At 38.3% G+C, this 21,114-nt stretch overlaps 1 protein-coding gene across 1 annotated transcript in view; it reads left to right on the plus strand.

The window, feature by feature from the left end:
• Ush2a (usherin) overlaps positions 1-21,114 on the plus strand; it is a 692,185-nt gene that overhangs the window by 174,933 nt on the left and 496,138 nt on the right. The window contains exons 14-15 of the mRNA XM_013066500.3: positions 1,397-1,560; positions 16,747-16,905. Of these exons, the coding sequence (XP_012921954.2) occupies positions 1,397-1,560; positions 16,747-16,905 (323 nt within the window). The remainder of the gene's footprint in view (positions 1-1,396; positions 1,561-16,746; positions 16,906-21,114) is intronic.

A 21,114-nucleotide genomic window follows, 5' to 3' on the forward strand; every position in this document is an offset into this window, starting at 1 on the left:
AAATAAGTGTGATTGTCTCATGAGTGAATGGTAATAAAAACCAAAGCACTCAAGAGACCTTTATTTATGAGCAGTGTACTGATTTATAAATATATATACACAAGTCGAGAGAAGCTTGCCTCTTATTGTTTATGCTCACCAATACTACATTAAAAGCCTACAAACAATATACCCTAATAGCATATAATGAAATTAAGAACCAAATATTTCATTGCTGTTATAATTCAATTTTAATTTCAATGCATAATTTTCTTCAGCTCCAATACCCTGGACAAAACATCTATTTGAAGTGCAATTCTGATGGAATGTGTACAGATAAAAGACCTAATATAGCTGTTTGTAGGGAGGGAAATGTCCTTTCATCATGACCATAAAAAGGGCAAACTATAGTACAGTGGTTTTCGGGAGAAACTGTACTTTTCTTTATTCCCAAGGGGATATTAGTCCATAAAGCAAATTTGCAGCTTATTTGGCAGCCTTGGCTTTTATCGGCCTTTTGAAGGATGTTGAATGATTACCCAGGAGGTCACACCGTAAAAGTTGCAGTGGGGCAAAGTAACTCTATCCATCAGCATCCTTATTAGAACACAGAGGTGAATCTATTTCCCGCCGCTTTAAATGTGCCATGGAAAGAGGCCCTGCTTAAAGGTCCCTTTCACTGTTGTTTGCTGTTTTTGCGTCTCTTATACCATGGCACCCAAATTGCTTACTCTGACTCCCATGGAGTTACCTCATTCTCTTTGTATAACTCACATCTTTACACACATCAGAGTAATGCTTGAATCTCCAGCCATTCTGAATAAATGTCCAAATATTCTGGATATTAGTGTATACAATAAAAAGTAAAATATAATACTTGTTACAGCATCAACAGTTCTAGAACCTGTCTTCTTCAAATGTTCCACCAAATTTAGTCTTTACGAAACCAGTACAGAATTTCAACATCCTTAGGGAGAACAATGTCGGCTTCACTCCAGTTTTCTGCTCTGTAAATGGAGAGTTACTTTAAAAGATAATTTTATGGGTAATGTAATCTCAACATTTAGCTGACAATGGAACTGCTATTGTAAGACAGCAAGATTCACAGTATTATTAATGAACAACTGGTATTCCAACTGACCCAGAAGATGCATCAAGACGTGTAAAAAGCAACGCTTTAGGGGACTCAGTTAGTTTTCAAAGGAAAGACTTCATGCAGTTTTTACCATGTGCAGCCTTTGATAAATATCTCTTCTGTTTTGTTTTATTTTGTGTGTGTTTCACTCCAGCGTCCTTTTCAGTCTGTTGGCTAAAACAGAGTGTTGTACTCCACAATGTTATTGATAGGTATAACATATACGATGCATTATTAATCAAAATGCTATTCTCTTTGATGCTTTATTTGTCTTGTTTTCAGATGTCAGCCTTGTAATTGTCGCCTCTCAGGAGCCTTGAATGAAACCTGTCACTTGGTCACAGGCCAGTGTTTCTGTAAACCATTTGTCATGGGTTCGAAGTGTGAGGCTTGTGTTCCTGGCGCCAGCCACTTGGACGTCCACAACCCATGGGGCTGCAGCAAGAGTGAGTGAGCTCCGGTGCATTGCGGGTGTGGGGAGCACAGGCACAGGTAGAAACTCCTGCTCCGGTGGAATACGTGCGCCAGGCTTACGCACCAGATGGGGAATCTGGTTTAAAACTTTCAAAAATCGCACTACATGACGTGTGTGTGCTCTTCTCTGATGAAGTAATTGGAGATGATGAAATTATTATGTTCTTAGTGAGCAATTTATAATGGTTTATTGGAATTCAATTACTAAATAAGTGATCAAATCCTAGTTTTCCCCAGACTAGGGGATTTTCCAGGACATGGGACTTCCAAAGCTAAAATCAGGACAGTACTGGTTAAACCAAAATGGTGAGTCACCTTACCACACAAGGCATTCATTTCTAGGTAATTTTCCGTAACAAATAGAAGTTCTATTATTTTTTCTTTTTTTTTGGTACCGGGGATTGAACTCAGGTCCTTGCACTTGCGAGGAGAAGTTCTATCCTTATTTATTATGACTTTTATACTCTTCATTCCTCAGAATTTTATGCACACTATTCTACTATTAGTTGCTTTTTGATATTATATAATTATCCTTCTCTTTCCTTCCTTTCCTCTTTGTTACATTAGTTGTTTAAGCATCTCTCACATTTGCATTTTTAATTCCTTGAAGCTAAAGATTACGTTTCGGTATCTTCTGACTTCACAGCACTATTTTCCAAAGCCTCCAGTTGACCTCTTGAGGTCTCCTGCTGTCTTCCAGGTGGCTTTGTAACACACTGATGGTTTCCCTATATTTATTTCAAGATCATATATCCTTACCTTTTCCCGAATTCCTAAGAAATTCCTGCTGGGAACATGTGGTAAGGAGCCCTCTACAACACATTGTGCTGCTGTACCCTCCTGGGTGCCCGAGGCTGTCATGGGCCACAGCGCTGGGCAGTGCTGAGAGTCAGGACAGATCACAGCCAGCCAGCACATAACTGTGCTGCCTGCACCTGAGGGAGAGAGGGGGAGATGGGGTGCTGGCCTCAGAAGCAACCACACTCGATTTTGAAGAAGCGAAAGACAGGGAGGAGATAGTTAAAGATTAAGCAGACAGGTCCGGTTTTGTTCCTGGGTAGCTGCCTTTCAGTGGCCTGTATTTTGTCTGGATCTTAGTATAAAACCCTCTGGGGTTTAGTGTAAGGAACTGTAGGCACTTGTTTCTTTGGAAAAGGACTATCATAACTGGGTTTGTGTATAAATGCAGTCAAAATCCAAATCTGGATTTTAGTAATTGCTATTCATTAATGAACTGTGCTTTTGATTTCTTTGTGTGCTGTATAAATTCTAGCATATTCCTTTTGGTTGTGAATTGTAGCTCATCATTTATAGAGAACTATGGCAGTCTTGCTTAAAACATGCATAGTCTTAGTGATTTCTGGTTGGTTCTCTCACTAATTTTGTGTGGGAATTTTGGTGCCTGTTTCCCTTCCCAGTGCATCTTCTTCTGTAGCCAAGGAAGTGCCTCCTTTCGGGCACAGGAAACTGAGCCTCCCTTTCTTGTTTCCAGCAGATGTTTACTCTTATTTTAAGCCTTTCTTTCTCTGAGAGGAGTTCTTGGTCTCTCCACGTGTTTTTGATTTGTCATAATTTTTTAAACTTTTACATTCATAATTTTTCTTCCCTGGGTAGACTATTCTTGATTCTTCTGTTCCTTTAAAATTGTGATCATTGGCTTTGAACTCATCCCTTCAACTGTGTGGTTGGTACCTCTACTGCTTTAGGTTTGTATTTAACAAAATTTACAAAGCAATGTTAGTTAGAAGCTCCACAGCAGCAGAGGTAACTCCTGAGAGGACAATCAGACAGTGTTATGGCTTGTCTTTCCATGTCCCCAAAGCCTCATGTGGATGAGGTGGGACTTCCTTTTTCAGAGGTGGCTGAATCTGGAATGTGTGATGCTGAGGTTAAGGGCGTGTGATTTCTAAACCACCACATGTGAGTGGTTAGTTTGGCACGGCCCTAATCCCTGTAGCCTGAATTAGATAAAAGGGGCAGGAAGATGCTGTTAACCCTCTTGTTGCCTTTGCTGCCTTGTGTGTGCCATGTTGTTTCTCCTCTGCGACGCCTGTTGCCATCCCTGTCTTGGAGCCAGCTGATCATAGACTGAAACCTCTACAACTGTGAGTTAAATAAACCCCTTCCTCTCTAACTTTGGGTCTCAGGTATTTTTTCTCAGCAATGACAGAAGAGTACCTAACAGGCAGGGTCTCTGCCTCCAGGGAAGGTCAAAGCGTAGCACAGGTGTAGAAAGGGAGCAGGCAAGCTGGCTGTAGGAGAGCGGGAGGGACCGTCTTCCGCTGTGTTCGCCTTGACTGTCTCAGGTATTGCTCTTCATCCCAGCCGCCACAGAGGTGAAGACCAGCCTGGTGGAGGTGAGCTGAGATGCAGAGGAACGCAGTGCACTTGTTGTTGGATCAGTGACTACATGGGGCTAGTCCTCGTCTCTGTGTCCATCTGTGTCAAAAACATGTTTTCCTCAGACACCGAAATGCCTCCCAGAGTTCGTCTTCTTAGTTTGGGGACTGGGATTATAACTATTAATGTATTTTCTGCTTCTGCAGGAGCCATCTGCAACACTTTTTTCCCTTTTTATTGGGCAGGAAATCAGAGTAGGATGTGGAATATAATTTCCAAGTGTGGAAGCTTTGAGTTTAAATAAAGTAGTTAGAGCCTCTCTGGCCGTATGCTTCCCTATCAGGTGAATTACTCCTTTCTACCGGTACTGGCTTCATCCTTTCACAGTGATAGAAGCAAAGCAAGAGTTAAGTAGCTCTGCTTTGGCATACTTTCCAGTGAGTGAGATTCCAGTTTATCGCAGCATCTGTGAACTTTGTTTATGTTTGTATGTGTGTATGTAAACATACACGTACCGCATAGACACATACGTGCACACACACATATGGACGTTCGTAACACCCTTTTTTAGTCTCCTAGATACTCTTCTCACGTTTATGTTTTCCTTTAGCTTGTTCATCTTTTATTCACATTTTTTTCTTTATCCTGCTTCTCAGAGAGCCTCTGGGAGTTCTTTTATTAATAGCTTTATGGAAATATGATTTGTAGAAGTTTGACCATTTTACATGTACGGTTGGATGCATTTTGGTGACTTTGGGATTGTGTAAACATGATTGCCATACCGTTACGGAACACTTCTGTCGCTTGAATACAGCTCCCTGTGCTCTGTTCAGCCAGTCTCCTTTTCCCTTCCAGCCCCACACAGCAAGGTATCTGTGTTTGGATCCAACAATTTTGCTTTTCCTGGAAATTTTGTGTAAGTGAAATCACAGAATGGGTAGGCTTTTTACAATATTTAGGTTTTTGTATGACCTTCTTTTTCTTAGTAAAATGTTTTTGCCATTCATCTGTACTATTGCATGTCTCAGGAGTTTGTTCTTTTTATTGCTGAGTAGTGCAGCACTTTATGGATAGGCATGGTTTTGTGTGTCCATTAGTGAGTTAATATGTAGATTCCCTCTGGTATTTGCTATGAATAGTCCTTCCAAGGACATATGGTTACAAATGTCTCCATGGACCCATGTTTTCCTTATCTATCTATCTACCTACCTACCTACCTACCTATCTACCTACCTATCTACCTATCTACCTTCCTACCTACCTACCTATGTGGTACTGGGAATGAACCCAGGGCCTTCACACTGGGCTATATTTCCAGCTCTATTTTTTAAAACTTTTTTCCTGAGATAAGGTCTTGCTAAGTCTCTAAGTTGCCCAGGCTGGGCTCAAACATGGAACCTTCCTGCCTCAGCCTTCCAGAGATCTAGGATTACAGGTGTATGCCACCATGCCCAGCTTAGATGCATATTTTTGAAGCTCTTGGGCATGCTTGGGAGTAAAAATGCTGATTTTTATGGTGAGTGTATTCCTATTTTTTTAAGAAACTGCCCACTCCTTTCCACCGTGGCTGTTTACATTTGCAGCAGCAAATTGTGGGCCCTCCAGTTTCTCCATGGCCTCAGCAACCTTTGACATTAGCTACATTTCATTTTAGCCATTTAGTGCACACACAGTGTTGTTTTTTGTTTTTTTTTTTCTGTACTGGGGCTCAAACTTGGGACCTTGCGCTTGGGAAGCAGGCAGCAGAAGCACTAAGCTAAATCCCAGGCCCTCACACACAGTGGTTTTAATGTGCATTTTCCTAGTGATCAGTGTTGTACTTTTCATGCAAATAATTTTCCATTTGAGCATTTTCTTTGGCAAAAGGTCTCTAAAAACCTTTGCCTGTGTTTTATGAGTTGTATGTCTTGTTGATTTAACAAATTATTTACATAATTGAGATAAAACTTATATTAACTCCTTTTTTAGTATACTTAACGATATGTTTTGAAGAATAAAAAGCTTTATATTTCATGAAGTCTACTTTGCCCAAATTTTCCTTTAATGCATCGTGGTTTTGTATTTTGTCTAAGAAATATTTGACCCATGTAACAGATTTTCTCAATATTTTCATCTTAAAGTTTTGCATATTTAACTTTTGCATTTGGGTTTGTAAAGTAATCTGAATTAATTTTATACTCCTAAAAGATGAGATCAGCATCTACTTATTCTATTTTTACTCTTTGAAACATGAGTATCTGACTGTTGCTGTAATATTTGTTGAAATGACTATCCTTTTCCTACTGAATTGTCTCAGAATTTACGCCAAAAAAAATTAACCCTTTAGCCGGCGTCATGAAGTTTGCCTTCAGATCAAGCATGCTGCGAGGAGGGTCACTGCTGTGACTGCTGTCCAACACTGCAATGCGGGGTAGCCAGGGCAATTGGACAAGAAAAAGAAGTAAAAGCCATCCGAATTGCAAAGAAAATTATCTCTATTTGCAGATGATACGATCCCATTCACAGAAAATGCAAAAGAAACCACGAGAGAAAGCTTTTAGAAGTAATAAATTCAGCAAACCAGCATGCCGAAGATCAATATGCAACATAGTTGTGTTTCTGTAAACAAGCACTGCATAATCTGAAAAAGAAATTTAAAAAGCAATTCCATTTATAATGTATGAAGAATTTAACCACAGAGACGAAAGACGCATACTGGAGACGACAGAACACTGCTAAAGCACATTAAGGGAGGTGAAGTTAATGAAAGACACTCCATGTTTACTGTTAGAAGGCTTCGTATCACAAAGATAAAACTACTGTCCAAAGCAATCTGCAGACTCAGCGCAGTTCCTGTCAGAATCTCATCCTAAAATTCAAGCGGAATCTTAAGAGTTCCCAGAAACCAAAGAAATCCCGAAAAAGAAGATAGTTGGAAGATTCACACTTTCTGGCTTCCAAAATAACTGTAAAGCTACAGTAATCAAAACAATGTGGACTCCATAGACAAATACACCAGAGAAACAGAAAGTCTGACATACAAATAATGATCAAAAAATATGGTAAATGTTTAAATTTAAAAACTACTGCAGTAAAAGGCAGATTGCCATGAAAAGTGAATTAAGTGTGTTCCATGTGAGAGGAAATATTTTGAGTATTTTTGAGGGAATTAGTTACAATATGATTTTTAATGTAATAAATTTTTAAATTTTAAATATTCATCTTATTTTTGGATCACCCCACCTTGACCAAAAGTTGATGGCAATTTCTGTCCAATAAAAACATGTTGAGTTCTCATCTACCTTATTCACTGGATCTGGCACCTTACATTCTCTGGCTCTTTGCCAAAGTAAAAATGACTAGGAAAAGTAAACTTTAGAATCCATTCAGGCCATGGAGGAAGCCACAGCAACATAATGAAAGACCCCCAGGAAAGAGGACTCCAGAACTGCTGCAGAAATGGCAAGAGCAATGGGATGAGTGTGTTCAGTGCAAAGCAGAGTACTTAGTGGGGCATTAATGACAATGTATCTTTTACTGTAATAAAATTTAAAATTTTAAACAGAACATACTTTTATCAGATCTCATATGGCCAGTTCATTTCAACAAGGGTGTCAAGGCCATTTAATGAGAAAGTCTAGTATTTTAAACAAATATTGCTCTTTATCTTTATTCTGAGTTTTTCATATAAGAGAAAGAATGTGATACTTAACCTTCAGTGATTTATTTCACTTAACATTATGGCCTCAAGGTGCATCCACTTTCCTACAAATGACTGAAGTGTGCCTTTCTTTATGGCAGAGCAGTACACTGTGTGTAAATGCAACATTTTCTTTATCCACTCATCTATTGATGAACGTATAGGCTGCTTCCAAGATTTAGTTATTATGAGTTATGCAGCTATAAACATGGATAAGCATGGATTGCTGTAATATGATGTCTTCAACTCTTGCAGGAAAATACCTAGAAGGGGAAAAGCTGGGTCAAGTGGATTTTCTAGTTTTATTTTTTTGAGGACTCTCCATACTGATTTTCACAACAGTTGTACTGGTTTACATTCTCATCAGTAGTGTAGCCTTTTTCTCAGCAGCCTCTTCAGCATTTATTATTATTTGTTCTCTTGATGATAGCCATTCTTTCTGGAGTAAGACAGAATTTCAGTTATCAAAGTGAAAGGGGATCAAGAGGTGGAGCTGAGGGTGGTGGTGGATGAAAAAAATGGAACTGGGGTGTGTTTCATACATGTACCAATTCCACACAAGGAATGTGAACGTTATTTACTACACACATGTACTAATAAGTTAAAATAAAAATAAAAATACAAGTAATACTAGGAAAATGGATTCTATCCATATTCAAAAAGTTAAATTTTGCTGGGCTTGGTGGTGCACTCTGAAGGCTGAGGGAGGAGGCTTGCCATGAGTGTGAGGCCATCCTGGGCCACATAGTGAGTTCAAGGACAGCCTGAACTACCTAGGGAGACCCTGTCTCAAAAAAAAAAAAGAAGAAGAATTTGAATCCTGGCCTTACACTACACATGCAAAATAACTCAAAATGTATCACACACCCAAAACTTAGAGCTAAAAGTACAAATCCTTAGAAGAAAACATAAGGAGAAACTTCTTGACCTGGGATTTGCCAAGAATTTTTGGATATGACCCCAAAAACATAGACACAAAAGACAAAATTGACCCTTTAAAATTTTTATTCATTAAAGTACACTATCAACAGAGTGAAAAGATTATCCACAATAGAAAAGAAAACCTATAAATCACATATTTAATGGATATCAGAATGTATAAAAAAACTCCTGCAGCTCAAAAAAATACAAATAATCCAATTAAAAGTAGGACAAGGAATAGGAAAAACATCTCTTCAAAGAAGATACATATATAGCCGATGAATACATGAGATGATGCTCAATATCCTTGCTTATTCAGAAATGCAAATCAAAACCATGAGATACCAATTCACATTCATTTGTCTGGCTACTATAAACAAACAGAAAATAAGTGCTTGTTATGATGTAGATGTGGACAAATTGGAACAGTGAAGCATTGTGTGGTAATGTAAGATGGTACAGTTGCTATAGAATATTAGTTTATTGTCTTCTCAAATGTAAACATCAGATTACCATATAATCCACCAATTCTACTTCTAGGGCAGTCAATGGGGTGACCTAGTTCATGCATGCTGCAGTGGGCTGTTTGTATCATTGAAAGCTCCAAAAGGTTTGCCATCACTGTTCTAGGATATAAACCAAGAATTGAAAGCAAGGGCTCAAATAGATATTTATGCTTCAATGTTCACAGAAGCATTATTCACAATAGCCAATATGTAGTAAAAACCCAAATGTCCATCAAAAGATTAATGGGTAAAGAAAATGTGGTAATGTACAACACAATGGAATTATTCACCCATAAAAATACATGAAATTCTGATGTGTGCTACAGCCTGCATGAACTTTGAAAGCATTATGCTATGTGGAATTAAGTAAGACACAAAAGGAAAAACAGGGTATCAGCCTATTTAAATAAAGTACCTAGAATAGATAAATTTGTAGACACAGGAAGTGGAACCGTTGTTATTGGAGAGTGTGGGATGGAAATGTGGAGGGGTTATGTGTAGGAGGGTGAAAGAGTTATGAAGAGGGGTGACTGATGTGGAACAGTGGGGATGTATTTAATCCCACTGCCTTGCACACTTAAATGGCTACAAGGATAATTATGTATATTTCGCCACAATAAAAAAATCAACTGGGCCGGGGATTTAGCTCAGTGGCACCACACCTGCTTTGCAAGCTCAAGGTCCTGAGCTCGATCCCCGGTACTGCCAAAAAAAAAAAAAATCAATTGGCCATAAAAACATAGGTTCAATCTTCTATTCCGCTGATCCTTGTGTCTATTTTTATAACAGTACTAGACTGCCCCAATCACATACTGTAAGGTAATGCTTGAAATAAAGCATTGTAGATCACTCAACTTTCATTTTGTCTTTTCTCCAAATGCTTTTTGTTATTTCAGGTCTTTCGCATGCTCTATCAGTCTTAATGTCGCCTTTCCATTTTCTCCACCTCTTCTGAGATTTGGGTGGAGGTTAGGTTGCATCTAAAGTGTAATTAATTTAAGTAATGTAGGAGATGTGCGGTTGTCATTTGGGCAGCATTGAGTCTTCCAAACCATGAAAATTGTGTCTCTCAATTTACAGATGTCTGCTCTAACCTTGTTTTTGGTGTTGTACAATTTACAGTCTTTTGGTCTTCAACTTTTTTCTTTTGTTAAATGCATTCCTAAGTCTTTTAAACAATTAATTTTATTAGTACATTTTAGATATACATAATGATCACATTCATCATAGGGAATATGTATCTGTACATTATATATCTTGATTCTTCTTTTTTCCTATTTCCCTCCCCTCCTTTCAAGCCCTCTTCCCTCCTTATTTACAAAAGTTTTGTTTCTATTTTTTCCTTTTCTCTTTTTTTCTTTTACCTTCCTTTCTTTCTCCCTCCCCCACTCTAGTTCCCCTTTCATTTGGACATTTTCTTCCTATTTCACAATATCTATTATACATTTTGGTCCTTATTTACCCTTTCAGTTTCTCACACCAGAGAAACCATGTGATATTTGAACCTGTGTCCTGTTTATTTCACTGAAGAATATGGTCTCAAGGCTCATTTTTTTTTAACTAGAAATGCCTCAAGCTTAACCTTTATGGCAGAGCAGTACTTCATTATATAAAAAAAAAATCACATCTTCTTTATCCATTCATTGCTTGATGGGCATTTGAGCTGTTTCTAAGATTTAGCTATTAAAAAGTGTGCTGCTATAAATATGGGTGTGTATATATTGCTGAGGTATGATGCCTTTAGTTCTATTGGGAAGATATCAAGAAGGGGAATAGCTGGGTCAAATGGAACCTCTAGTTTTAGGTTTTCTATTATTGTTTGATTATGAATGAACTAATTTCTTAATTTTATTTTCAGATGAATTGCTTATGTATCAAAATACAAGTATGTGGCCCTACTAAATTAACTTGTTAATTTTGTATATACTACAAACATATTTAGAAATATATATATATTTCTAAATATGTTTGTATATATAGCCAACATTAATGTAGTTGTTATAAATAACTTTAGATTTTTAAAATAATTTGAGAGAAGAAAACAGAATATATATATATATATATATATATATATATCAGAAGAGTGACATATATTCCATTGTGTTGTATATGATGACATTTTTGTTATCCACTAATCTTTTGATGGATGTTTGGAATTTTACTACATATTGAGAATTGTGAATAATGCCTCTTGAACATTGAAGCATAAATATCTATTTGAGCCTTTGCTTTCAATTCTTTGGGTTATATCCTGGAAGTAGAATTGCTGGATTATAGGGTAATTTGATGTTAAAACAGAATTCACATATGTGCAGTCTTTAATATTTACCCACATATTTTTATTTCTAGTGCTTTTTCTTCTCACAGGTTTAACTTAGCTTTTGTGTCATTTCTCTTCAACCTAAGGGATTTTAAAAATATTTCTTGTAGGGCTTACTTTCCAGCAATAAATGTTCTCAGGCTTTTCTTTGTTACTTTCTTTTCTTTATTCCTCTCCCCTCCTCTCCTTTCTTTTCTCTCTCTTTTCTTTTCTTTCCTTCTCCTCCGCCCCCCCATCTCTCAGCTGTGAATATCTTTATTTTCATTTTTGATGGGTAGGTTTTTCTAGATGTAGGATTCTTGGAGACAGGTTTACTTTTTTTCCATTAGACTCAATATTAGGAGCTATTCAGTTTGTTTTTATTAACAGCTTTTATTTTATTAGTACGGTTCACAATTTCATTGGCTGTCCTATAATTTTATTTGCAAGTATTTAAGGTGTTAAATTATCTTCATTTTTTTATTATTATTATTATTATTATTATTTGAGACATGGTTTCACTATGTAGTTCAGGCTGGCCTTAAACTCACTATATGGACCAGGCTGGCCTTGAACTCACAGTGATCCTCCTGCCTCAGCCTCCCGCTTGCTGGGATTACAGGCGTGCACCACCACCATGACCAGCCTAGATTGTTTTTAATAGGTACTTGAACTGGGAAGGCTACCTCCTCTGCAGCTTGCAGCAGTGCTGCCCTGCATGGGGTTTAAGCGTTAATTCTATAGCCCGATTTGGCTGAGTCAGGCAGTGATTTGTGCAGTCCTTGTGCCGGTTACTGCTGGTCGATATGAGAATGTGCTAGGAACTCGCTCAGTCTCTGCTACCCCTCCGTCCTCCTTGGCCTCACTTGCCTGACTCGGTTTCTCCCGCACACCTGTGGTTTCCAGTGAGGAGAGCAGCCCGGGCCCTTCGTAGCGTCATCCCCAGCACCACCTGGCTTATTCTCGGGCGACTCACCACCTAAGCCAGCCTGGAGCACAGCTGTGCGTGTTCCTCAGTGCTCTTGCTTGAGCCTGCTATTGCAGCTGGAATTGCTGCCCCAGCACAGGTACTAGGAGCCCGTCCCTTCTAGAACCAAAGGTGCTGATGTTAACAGTGAGCTCTGCTCCGGTACGATGAGGTTACCTGGCCCTGGAACTGGGGGCAACTGCAGATTCTGCCACTACCCAGAGCTGCACCAGCTTCTGAGGAATACGTGTTCCCCATTTGTGGTTTGCCTCTGTTTCATTTTGGGCTCCCAGAAATAGTTATAATTTTGTTCACATTTACCAAAAACCGCTGAAATAACCAGAAGACCCTCATCACTTTTCTCTTTTAAAATCTTTTATAATTTTCTAGTAAATGTTGTAATTTATTTTCATCTTCGAAAGGCACATTTACATTCTTTTCTTCATCATCACTGTCCACTGTTGTCCACAAGACTCAGAGCTGGGTTTATGGTCAAATCTTTGTGGGTAGCTAGACATTTCTACGGCACTGGTTTTCTGCCAAAACCAGTGGGAGGAAAAGTGGCACGTCAGGCTTCTGGATGTGTCCAGAAGTAGACCTAAGACTCGTCCTCCATTGTATGTGCACTCACTGGTCCCCACCTGTAAGAGGTGGGGGGAGCCAAGACTCCCATGTTCTCAGGGCAGTGTGCCAAGCTGAGAGGGGGAGAAAAGCTTATCTAATCTTCCTGGCACTTCTCTATTTCCAACTTAACACTTTTTAAGCAAAACCGGGTCTAGATCAGTAGTCTTTCTCATCATTCTTTTCTCTTGTATCTCATTACCAATAATACAGTCCATAAATTTACCATGCTTTACTTTTAGCCAAATGAGTCATCACATAGGAATTTAAATATTTGGAGCAGTCACCTGGCATCATTGCTGTCTGTTATCTTGCCAACTGATTTGGAATTTGAATGTGGGAATTCATCCCTTTTCTCTGTATATCAGACAGCCTATAGTATAAGTGTACAAAGTTACTTCTCTCCTCTGCTTCTTTGATGCTTATCCGTGTGTTCTCTGGTGTTTTTCTGTCATCTGACTTATGAATTCCAAGGAGGATATATGTATGATCAACTTTGCATCAGGATATTGATAGAATGCAATTTTTCCTTTAGTAAATATTATTAGTGTGTACTTAGTGCCAAAGAAACCTTGAGATGTAATAAACAAGGGGGCCTTGCTACATATTTTGAGGGTGGCACAAAGAAGGTTGATATTTACTGAAAAATCATTTATACACACACACACCTATAGACATACATGAACATACACAGTCATGCACACCCTTGGTTCTTAAAATAACCCTGAGAGGTAGACATCATACTCTCCCTATAAATGAGAAAGATTCAGAGTCCAATTTATATATGGCTAAAATTGTACAACTACCAAAGTTCCCAGCTGGGATCCAAGCTCATGGTTTTGGAACAGATGGATCTCGTCACAATGTTATACTATCTTTCCTTAGAATACAATCTGGCACAGACGAAGACCATTCTTGGCAATGTTGGTGGATAAATGTGTGAGCATTTTCTCAGAATTCTACTCTGAGCCCATAAAGGGGAGCTGAGCTGTCCTATGTTCAGGGTTTTATAATATTTATTTTTAAATTGATGGCAAACCACCTAAACCTTCAGGTCTATGAAAATTCTCATTTAAATGCCAAGTAGGTATAATCAATTTATTCTGTGAAGGCAAATGAGATGATGATTACAGATGTTCATAGCAACGAAACCAACTTAAATGTCTGAGCAGAGTCTATGTGTATGAAGAACTTCCCTTGCATGTATTACATATTGTGTTCTGTACCCATTGGTGTAGGGATGAAATAGCACTTTCCATCATCCACTACATATTTATCTGCCTTAGAAAACAGTCTAAAGTTCAGTTTTTGTTTGGTTGGTTTTTTGTTTTTGGTACCAGGGATCGAACTCAGGTCCTTGCACTTGCATAAAGTTCAGTTTTGATTGCTACACCTTTACAATCTGTTGTGTTCTGGTAACACAGAGTTTTTAGATAAGATCATAATGTTCATTAAATATATAAATTTCAATGGATTGCAAGGTTCTTTGCAAATGCTATAAATGAGGTACTTTATGAATCTTGGTGATTTTACCAAGAACAAAAAGAAAGCCAGCAAGAGGATTAAATGCTCTGTCAGTACCCAAGCACTGCCCACATCAAATAATGGCAAAGCCCTGGATTCAAAAATGTAAGGTGAAATTCAGATATAATTGGGTTTTTTTTCACATATTCCTTTTAGATCATTACTAATCTTGTCCTTGACCCAAATAGGCATGTGGACAGTTGAAATTTTAATACCACAGTGCAATTTCCAAAGGAGAGAACGAGAGAGGGAATGATGCAGTGCTTCTAGAGTATCCAGTGTATTTATAGTATATTTTTCTTTAAAAACATGAATCAAAATATCATCTTCCTAAATATCTGCTGACTTGTCTGTGGGACTCCTATGCAGTATATATGTGATTTTATATGTTTCATGTCCAGTGCTTTTGAAATATTGTCTGAAAATGTTATTCTGTCCTATTTTGAATGTGTCCCTCATGGGCATCGATGAAGTAGAAGTAGCCCCCAGCCGAGAGTCTTCCTGGTGTGCGACAGAGCTTGTCCTCTCTTCGCACCTCACCCTGCTCTGTCCTCCGAATCTGTGGCTGGGCCACCAGGCTTCCATGGGGGAGGTGGAAGGGAAGTCAGGATTCTAAAATCCAGCTCTGTGTCTTGATGAAGGAGAAGGTTTGAGCGGGCTGTGCCCCTCCGCGGTGGTCTGTTTGTATAGTCCTTTCTGTACGGAGTTCTGTCCCAAGTTCTGTCCCCTTCCGGGCAAGGCAAAGCATACAGGGAAGAGTTAGTTTCTCTAGAAAGACCTGCTTACAGAGTTGCTCTTGATTGACATCTGAGTTGTCAGGAGTGTCCACCCACCCAGAACTGATGGGCAGAGTGGATTGGTTTACGTGTAATACCTGCTTTCCTCCCCGGAGTGAGATTCTGATACATCACAGAGGCTGCCAGTGCGAACAGTGCTCAGGCACGGGCTCCCCTGGCTGGCAACACCGTGCGCGTTTTCATGGTGCTCTCTAGGAGACGAAGTGGGGACAGGACCCTCAGCAGCTGTGCCCAGTCCCCCGGGTGTCACTTCTGTGTCCTTGGCTGCTGTCCCCCATAATCCTAGCCAGGACCATGACATACAGTGCATCCCCTAAGTCTTCCCAGGGACTTCTGGGACCTGGGCTCTCATGGTCTCCAGGACTCTGACCTACATAGTGAAAGAGCTCTGCTGGTCCCATACCCTGAACCATGGCACCATTTTTATTCACCCTCTCCAAGAATTACTTTCCTAAGTTCTTCACAAAGGGCTTAATTTGAACGCAATTTCTCTTCCCTCCTGAGACCCTGGACGAGTCATCCAGTGACTGCAGATATTCCATATGCAGTGTTGATACATATTTGAGGCATTCATTCTTTCACATGATTTGTGAAAATTTCTTAACAAAAAACCTGATAGTTTACAAAAGTAAAACAACACAACAACCCTAGGCGTCTGTCTCAGTGAGAGATGGTGCCTCTCTAAACGGGCGACGATTTTGTGTCTTGGTGTATGATCGTCCTTAAAAACAGTTAGATATTGTTTTCCTTTTCACACATGCAGGGAAAAAAAGAAGGAAACTTGCTCTTATTAATTAGGGAGTCGTCTTAGCAAGACAAGAAAATTTATAGTGGCAGAAAACAATGTTTTTACGGTACAGATTTATATTATACAAATCGTCACTAAATAGAAGAATGTTCTGATAAGCACACCATATTTCACTTTAAAAGCACTTATCGCAGGTGTGGTATATTTGCATAGTGTATTTACATAGTTAATTGGTAATATTTATATTATCTAACACTGATAGCTATGCATACCTGCAAATATTATCCTTTATGGTGTGCTCTATGAAGCAAAGGAAGGTATTGTGCTTAGTGGAATGGAAATTTTCTTGTACAGCTCAAAGAGGTATGCTACTTAAATTTCAACTTTCAGTGGAATGTATGTCTGCTTTTAAGTAAAAAATAAATGTTATTCATACTTTGATGATTTCTCAAAAAAGATTAAAAAATATGGCCAAGAAAGAAACGCACAATGTAAATTATTGTGTTTTTTCCCTCAACTATATTCATGTCAGCTGCTTTGACCTCATATTTGTTTTATGCTTATAGATAAAGAGCATTGCTTAAGAGAAGTCGTGAAGCACACATACTCTTTGTTTATCAGTGTCTTGGTGAAGCACATCTCTCTGATAAGGTGATCCTGGATTAGAGAGACCTTTTCACTGGATGTCTTACTTCAGTTTGCTTCTCTATATATTCATTGTGTTTGCTGATAAATGTGCTCTCTGTTGTCACTTAGTTCCATCCCAGCAACCTCCACCCAGAGGAGAAGTCCACAGTTCTTCTGCCATCAGCCTGACCTGGAGTCCACCTGATTCTCCAAATGGCCCCTGGCTTACCTACCGTTTACTCAGGGGTGGTTCTGAAATCTACACATCTGAAGATCAATACCCATACAGTGAGTCTAAGGGCTGGCTGGTGGAAAAATGATATTCTGAGAACTGATGCATTCGTTAAGTTCTTTGACACTGAGGGTGAATATTGTGATTTCCTCCGTTTAACACAGTGGGTTTCAAGCAGAGAGAGAGAGAATTGCAAATCTCATTCTTGATCAAATAAATGCAATAAAAGTGAGAGGCTTATGTTTTGGTAAACAGTTAATGCTTCTCAAATTCTCAAAGATGAATAAAAGCCCCCTCCCAGCACCGATGAGAGAGTGGGGAAGCTGGAATATTCATAAACCTCTGGGGTGTACTCTGGGCTCATTGGCACAACTTTGCAAGTGCAATAAATTGCTAGATTGCACACACATCCTTCTCTTTTGTGTATCATTCGATTTATCAAACCTACTTTAGGGGATTAATCCCAAATGAATAGTTGCAAATGAGCACAACATCACAAAGGGTCCATATCTATACTGTTTGTTAGATCAAAATATTGCAAACCATTCATACATGTGACAGTCTTTTAGAATTATAATATACAGCAGAATAGAATCAATCCCAGTACATAGTTAAGTAAATTGTAGGTATAATAACCTGTAAGATGACATCTTAGTTTATAAACCAAAGAATGAAAAATGTTCATCACACGTTGTTTGAAGCCATTAAGGCTCTTTAAAAAAAAATCTGTGAATTATGTTTTATTTAAAAATACTGGAAAGCTTACCACAAATGAATCTATAATTTCCCTTGGTGCAGATGTTACAGAAAATTTATTAAATTTTATATTCTAAAGAATTTTACTTTTTAAGTTCTCAGATTAAAAAGGACTTTTAAAACTCTGAAATCATAATGCTAACATTCAAATAAATAATGTAATTTTATGCATACATTGCTTTTCCCATAAAAGAAGAGGATGACAACATGAACCTAGCTTGAAATAAGAATGATCTGAACAAGGCAGGAAAGCTACCTTTTTTTTTTTTTTTTGAGACAGGGTCTCATTATGTAGTTCAGGCTGGCTTTGAACTCACTACATAGCCCAGGCTGGCTTCAAACTTGCTGTGATTCTCTTGCCTCAGCCTTCTGAGTGCTGGGACCACAGGTGTGCACCACCACACCCAGCTAGGAAGGCTGTCTTTTTATCTACAACTTTCATAAGATTTTAAAGAAACTTGTAGAAGCCAAACTATTGAGAAATTACTGTATTTAAAACACTCAGATGTTTCAGATACAACTTAAAGGCAGAATAAAAAATAAATTTTAAATAGTTTTACCTCTGTTTTCTCTAGTTTTTCTCCTAGCCCTATTTAGCTACAAGATAGTTTGGCAAAACCATTTAGGAAACCTTCAAATGGTAATTGCAATTCAGTTTTCCATTCTATCCTCTTTAAAACTCAACTTCCAAATTCTAGTTTAACATGCATAGTTAGTAATGTATATAAAACGATCTCAAAACACTGATATTACAGAGCATTTCTTAAAATAAGAGAATCCCTAATTTTAAAATATTATTTGACTTTAAAACTCTTACACAGCATGGCTGTATTTTTATCTACTATAGTAGGTTACACTTTGTAACTAGTTTCATATCACCCACGTCTAGTTTACCATTTCCACTTTCTCCTAACTCTAAATATCTCTTTGGTGCTCTAAGTGTTCTTTGCAGTTAATGGAAACTCTGAACTTCATGATGCAGATTGCAAAGGGAAATGAACATCTGTCTACATCTGCCACATTGGCAAAGCATCCTAAAAACCTGCTACTAAAATGTTTATTTTCTTCCAAATATCAGCATGATCCAGGTGTCCTGAAACTTAAAGTTTTGTGATAGAGGAAGAGAAGAGCTTTAAAAATATTGAAAATGATTTTGAAGATGACAGCACCACTGATTGAATTATTTCTGAAGTTGCAAATTAGGGTCACCCTATTTTCCATATAGGTTAATTTATCAGCAGAATTAAATTTAAAGCTATCTGTGGTACCATTCAATCCATGTTTTCCATAGTAACATATTGTGATTTATTTATAGAACATTACGTGTAAATACAACACTCCAGCACTTTTTCATGATTGCACTAATATAGAATCCAGATAATGATTTCTTACATAATAAATGTAGATGCATTCACTAATCAGACATTTGTATAATCCTATTAAACAAGGTATTATTTCCTAAAACCTTATTTTTCATTTAAAAAATGTCACTTCTGGCATTTCCTGACAATTTCTATAATTAATGATGTGAAAATTATCTGCATGATGGCATTTGAGCGGTAAGAAGAATTGGTTAACATCATCAGAACTTTGTATCATTCTAATAAAACCTTCGTGTTTATTACTCTATTTCCAGGCCATGGCTAGCATGTGTAATATGAAAAGGAAACACTACTTATATTCAGCCCAATGAACACAAATCTTGGGTTAAATAAAGGCATTCAGAATTATAGGTGGAGAATCACTGAACTTTTCAAAGAAAATTAATAGTGTTGCCTTCCAAGCAAGTTTGATCACTTGGTTGAGACCATTATAGAATTCTTTGTTAGAACAGAAACTTTTCTTGTCTGGCCCTGGAGTACCATGGGATTCTCCAGCACAGTAATTTCTATCCTGGGGTCATGATATACTGGTGTAACATCTTTAAAACTTTCACATTATTTGTTATTTATAACAGCTTACCCTGGTAGAATAATTTTAAAGTATCTCGATAATTAACTTTAACAAGGTATACTTAGTGGTTTCTATAAATAAAATGTAATTGATTTGGATCCTCTAGGCATTTAGATGTAGACAAATGAAGAGGTTAAGTTAGCGCTTTGGAATTGAACATGATCAGTTCTTAATATTATCTCTGCTGTAGCCCCAGTCTGGCTTGGCCATAGGAGTTTTATGTCTCCTCGCTGTGTGGAAGAAAACAGCTATCTGGGGGAAAATAGAGGGCTTTAGTTCCTCTTATCTTGCTAGTATTATGTGGTCATGTAAGTTGTACATCTTATGGGGTAGCATGTGTGGGAGAAAGTCCTTAAATGTCACTCTAAGGAAATCTTTCCACAGGAAAACTAGAAGATGGTTATTTTCACATATGGTAATTATTTTTTATCACCTGGAAAAATTAACATAGTTTAAATTTAGAGCTTTAGACAATAACATATCTCAGTAAACTCTGGGATTTCATTTCTACCTCTATTATTTATTTGTCTTTGATACCATTGCCATTGATTGCCCTTACTACTAGTGCTCAAGGCAACAAGAGAGATGATTCAGTTAGCTCTGAGAGAGAGAAACAAACCAAAGATCCAGGGAAAAATGAGAAAAAAAAAATAGAAGAGAAAATGACAAGCAACTATTTTTAAAAAGCTCTTAATACTATTAATTCGTGATATTCTTATTCTTCCCTGGAAAATAGTGCCGATGTGTATGGAAAAGTGATTCATTTTTTTCAGTAAAATTTTCTTTGGTGCTTACTCCAAACTCGAAGCTATCCCAGCTTCTAAATACGAAGCTGGAAGGAAAGGTTTCCCTTACTGAGAGAAGGGCAAGGCAGCCACAGTCACAGTGCAGTATCTTAAATGCTCAGAGCCCACTCAGGATGTGAAGAGAGCGCCAGGTGGTGCTGCGTGGAGGAAAGGCATTCATGCCCGTTGTGGTATGAGAAAATGGTAATCGAGAAAGTTTCACCTTAGAAAGGAGGTGACCTGAGTTGATTTAGCCAGATATTACAGCAGAGGCAGAGAAATTCTTGTGGAAGAAATTACATGTGAAAAGCAGAGAGGTATGTGAAAAGCAGGGTCCAGTTAGGATCCATGAGCAGCGGACGCCATGTTGCTCTGGGAGTGGTGTAACCCTAAGAGGCATCAGTGGAGATGACAAATCAGTGTCGAGCCAAGGACTGTGCAGGCTGCCCCCAAATGCTGAAGTGTGTGGTCAGACATCAAACAACAATCAGCTATAATCTTACACAATTTCTATCAGCCAGAATGGTCAGGATAGGCTCCAGTCCACCTGTGGGCCCAGTGACATGTTCAGCCCTGGGAGCTCTCTGGTTCTTGGCCTACTGTATCAGCATTCACCTGTCTCCATCCAGAGAAGAGTTAGCTCTGTTTCAGAGATGACTAAAACATCTTAGTCTTCTGTCCAAAGGCCACATTAAGAGGAAAACAAGAACTACACCAAACCTCTAGGTATTCTACTACAAATGACACTTTGCTTATACTACAGTGGATAGT

This window comes from Heterocephalus glaber, unplaced genomic scaffold, assembly GCF_053883595.1.
Source record: "Heterocephalus glaber isolate CG9 unplaced genomic scaffold, H.glaber_assembly_v1.0 deba00001067, whole genome shotgun sequence".
Taxonomy (NCBI): Eukaryota; Metazoa; Chordata; class Mammalia; order Rodentia; family Bathyergidae; genus Heterocephalus; species Heterocephalus glaber.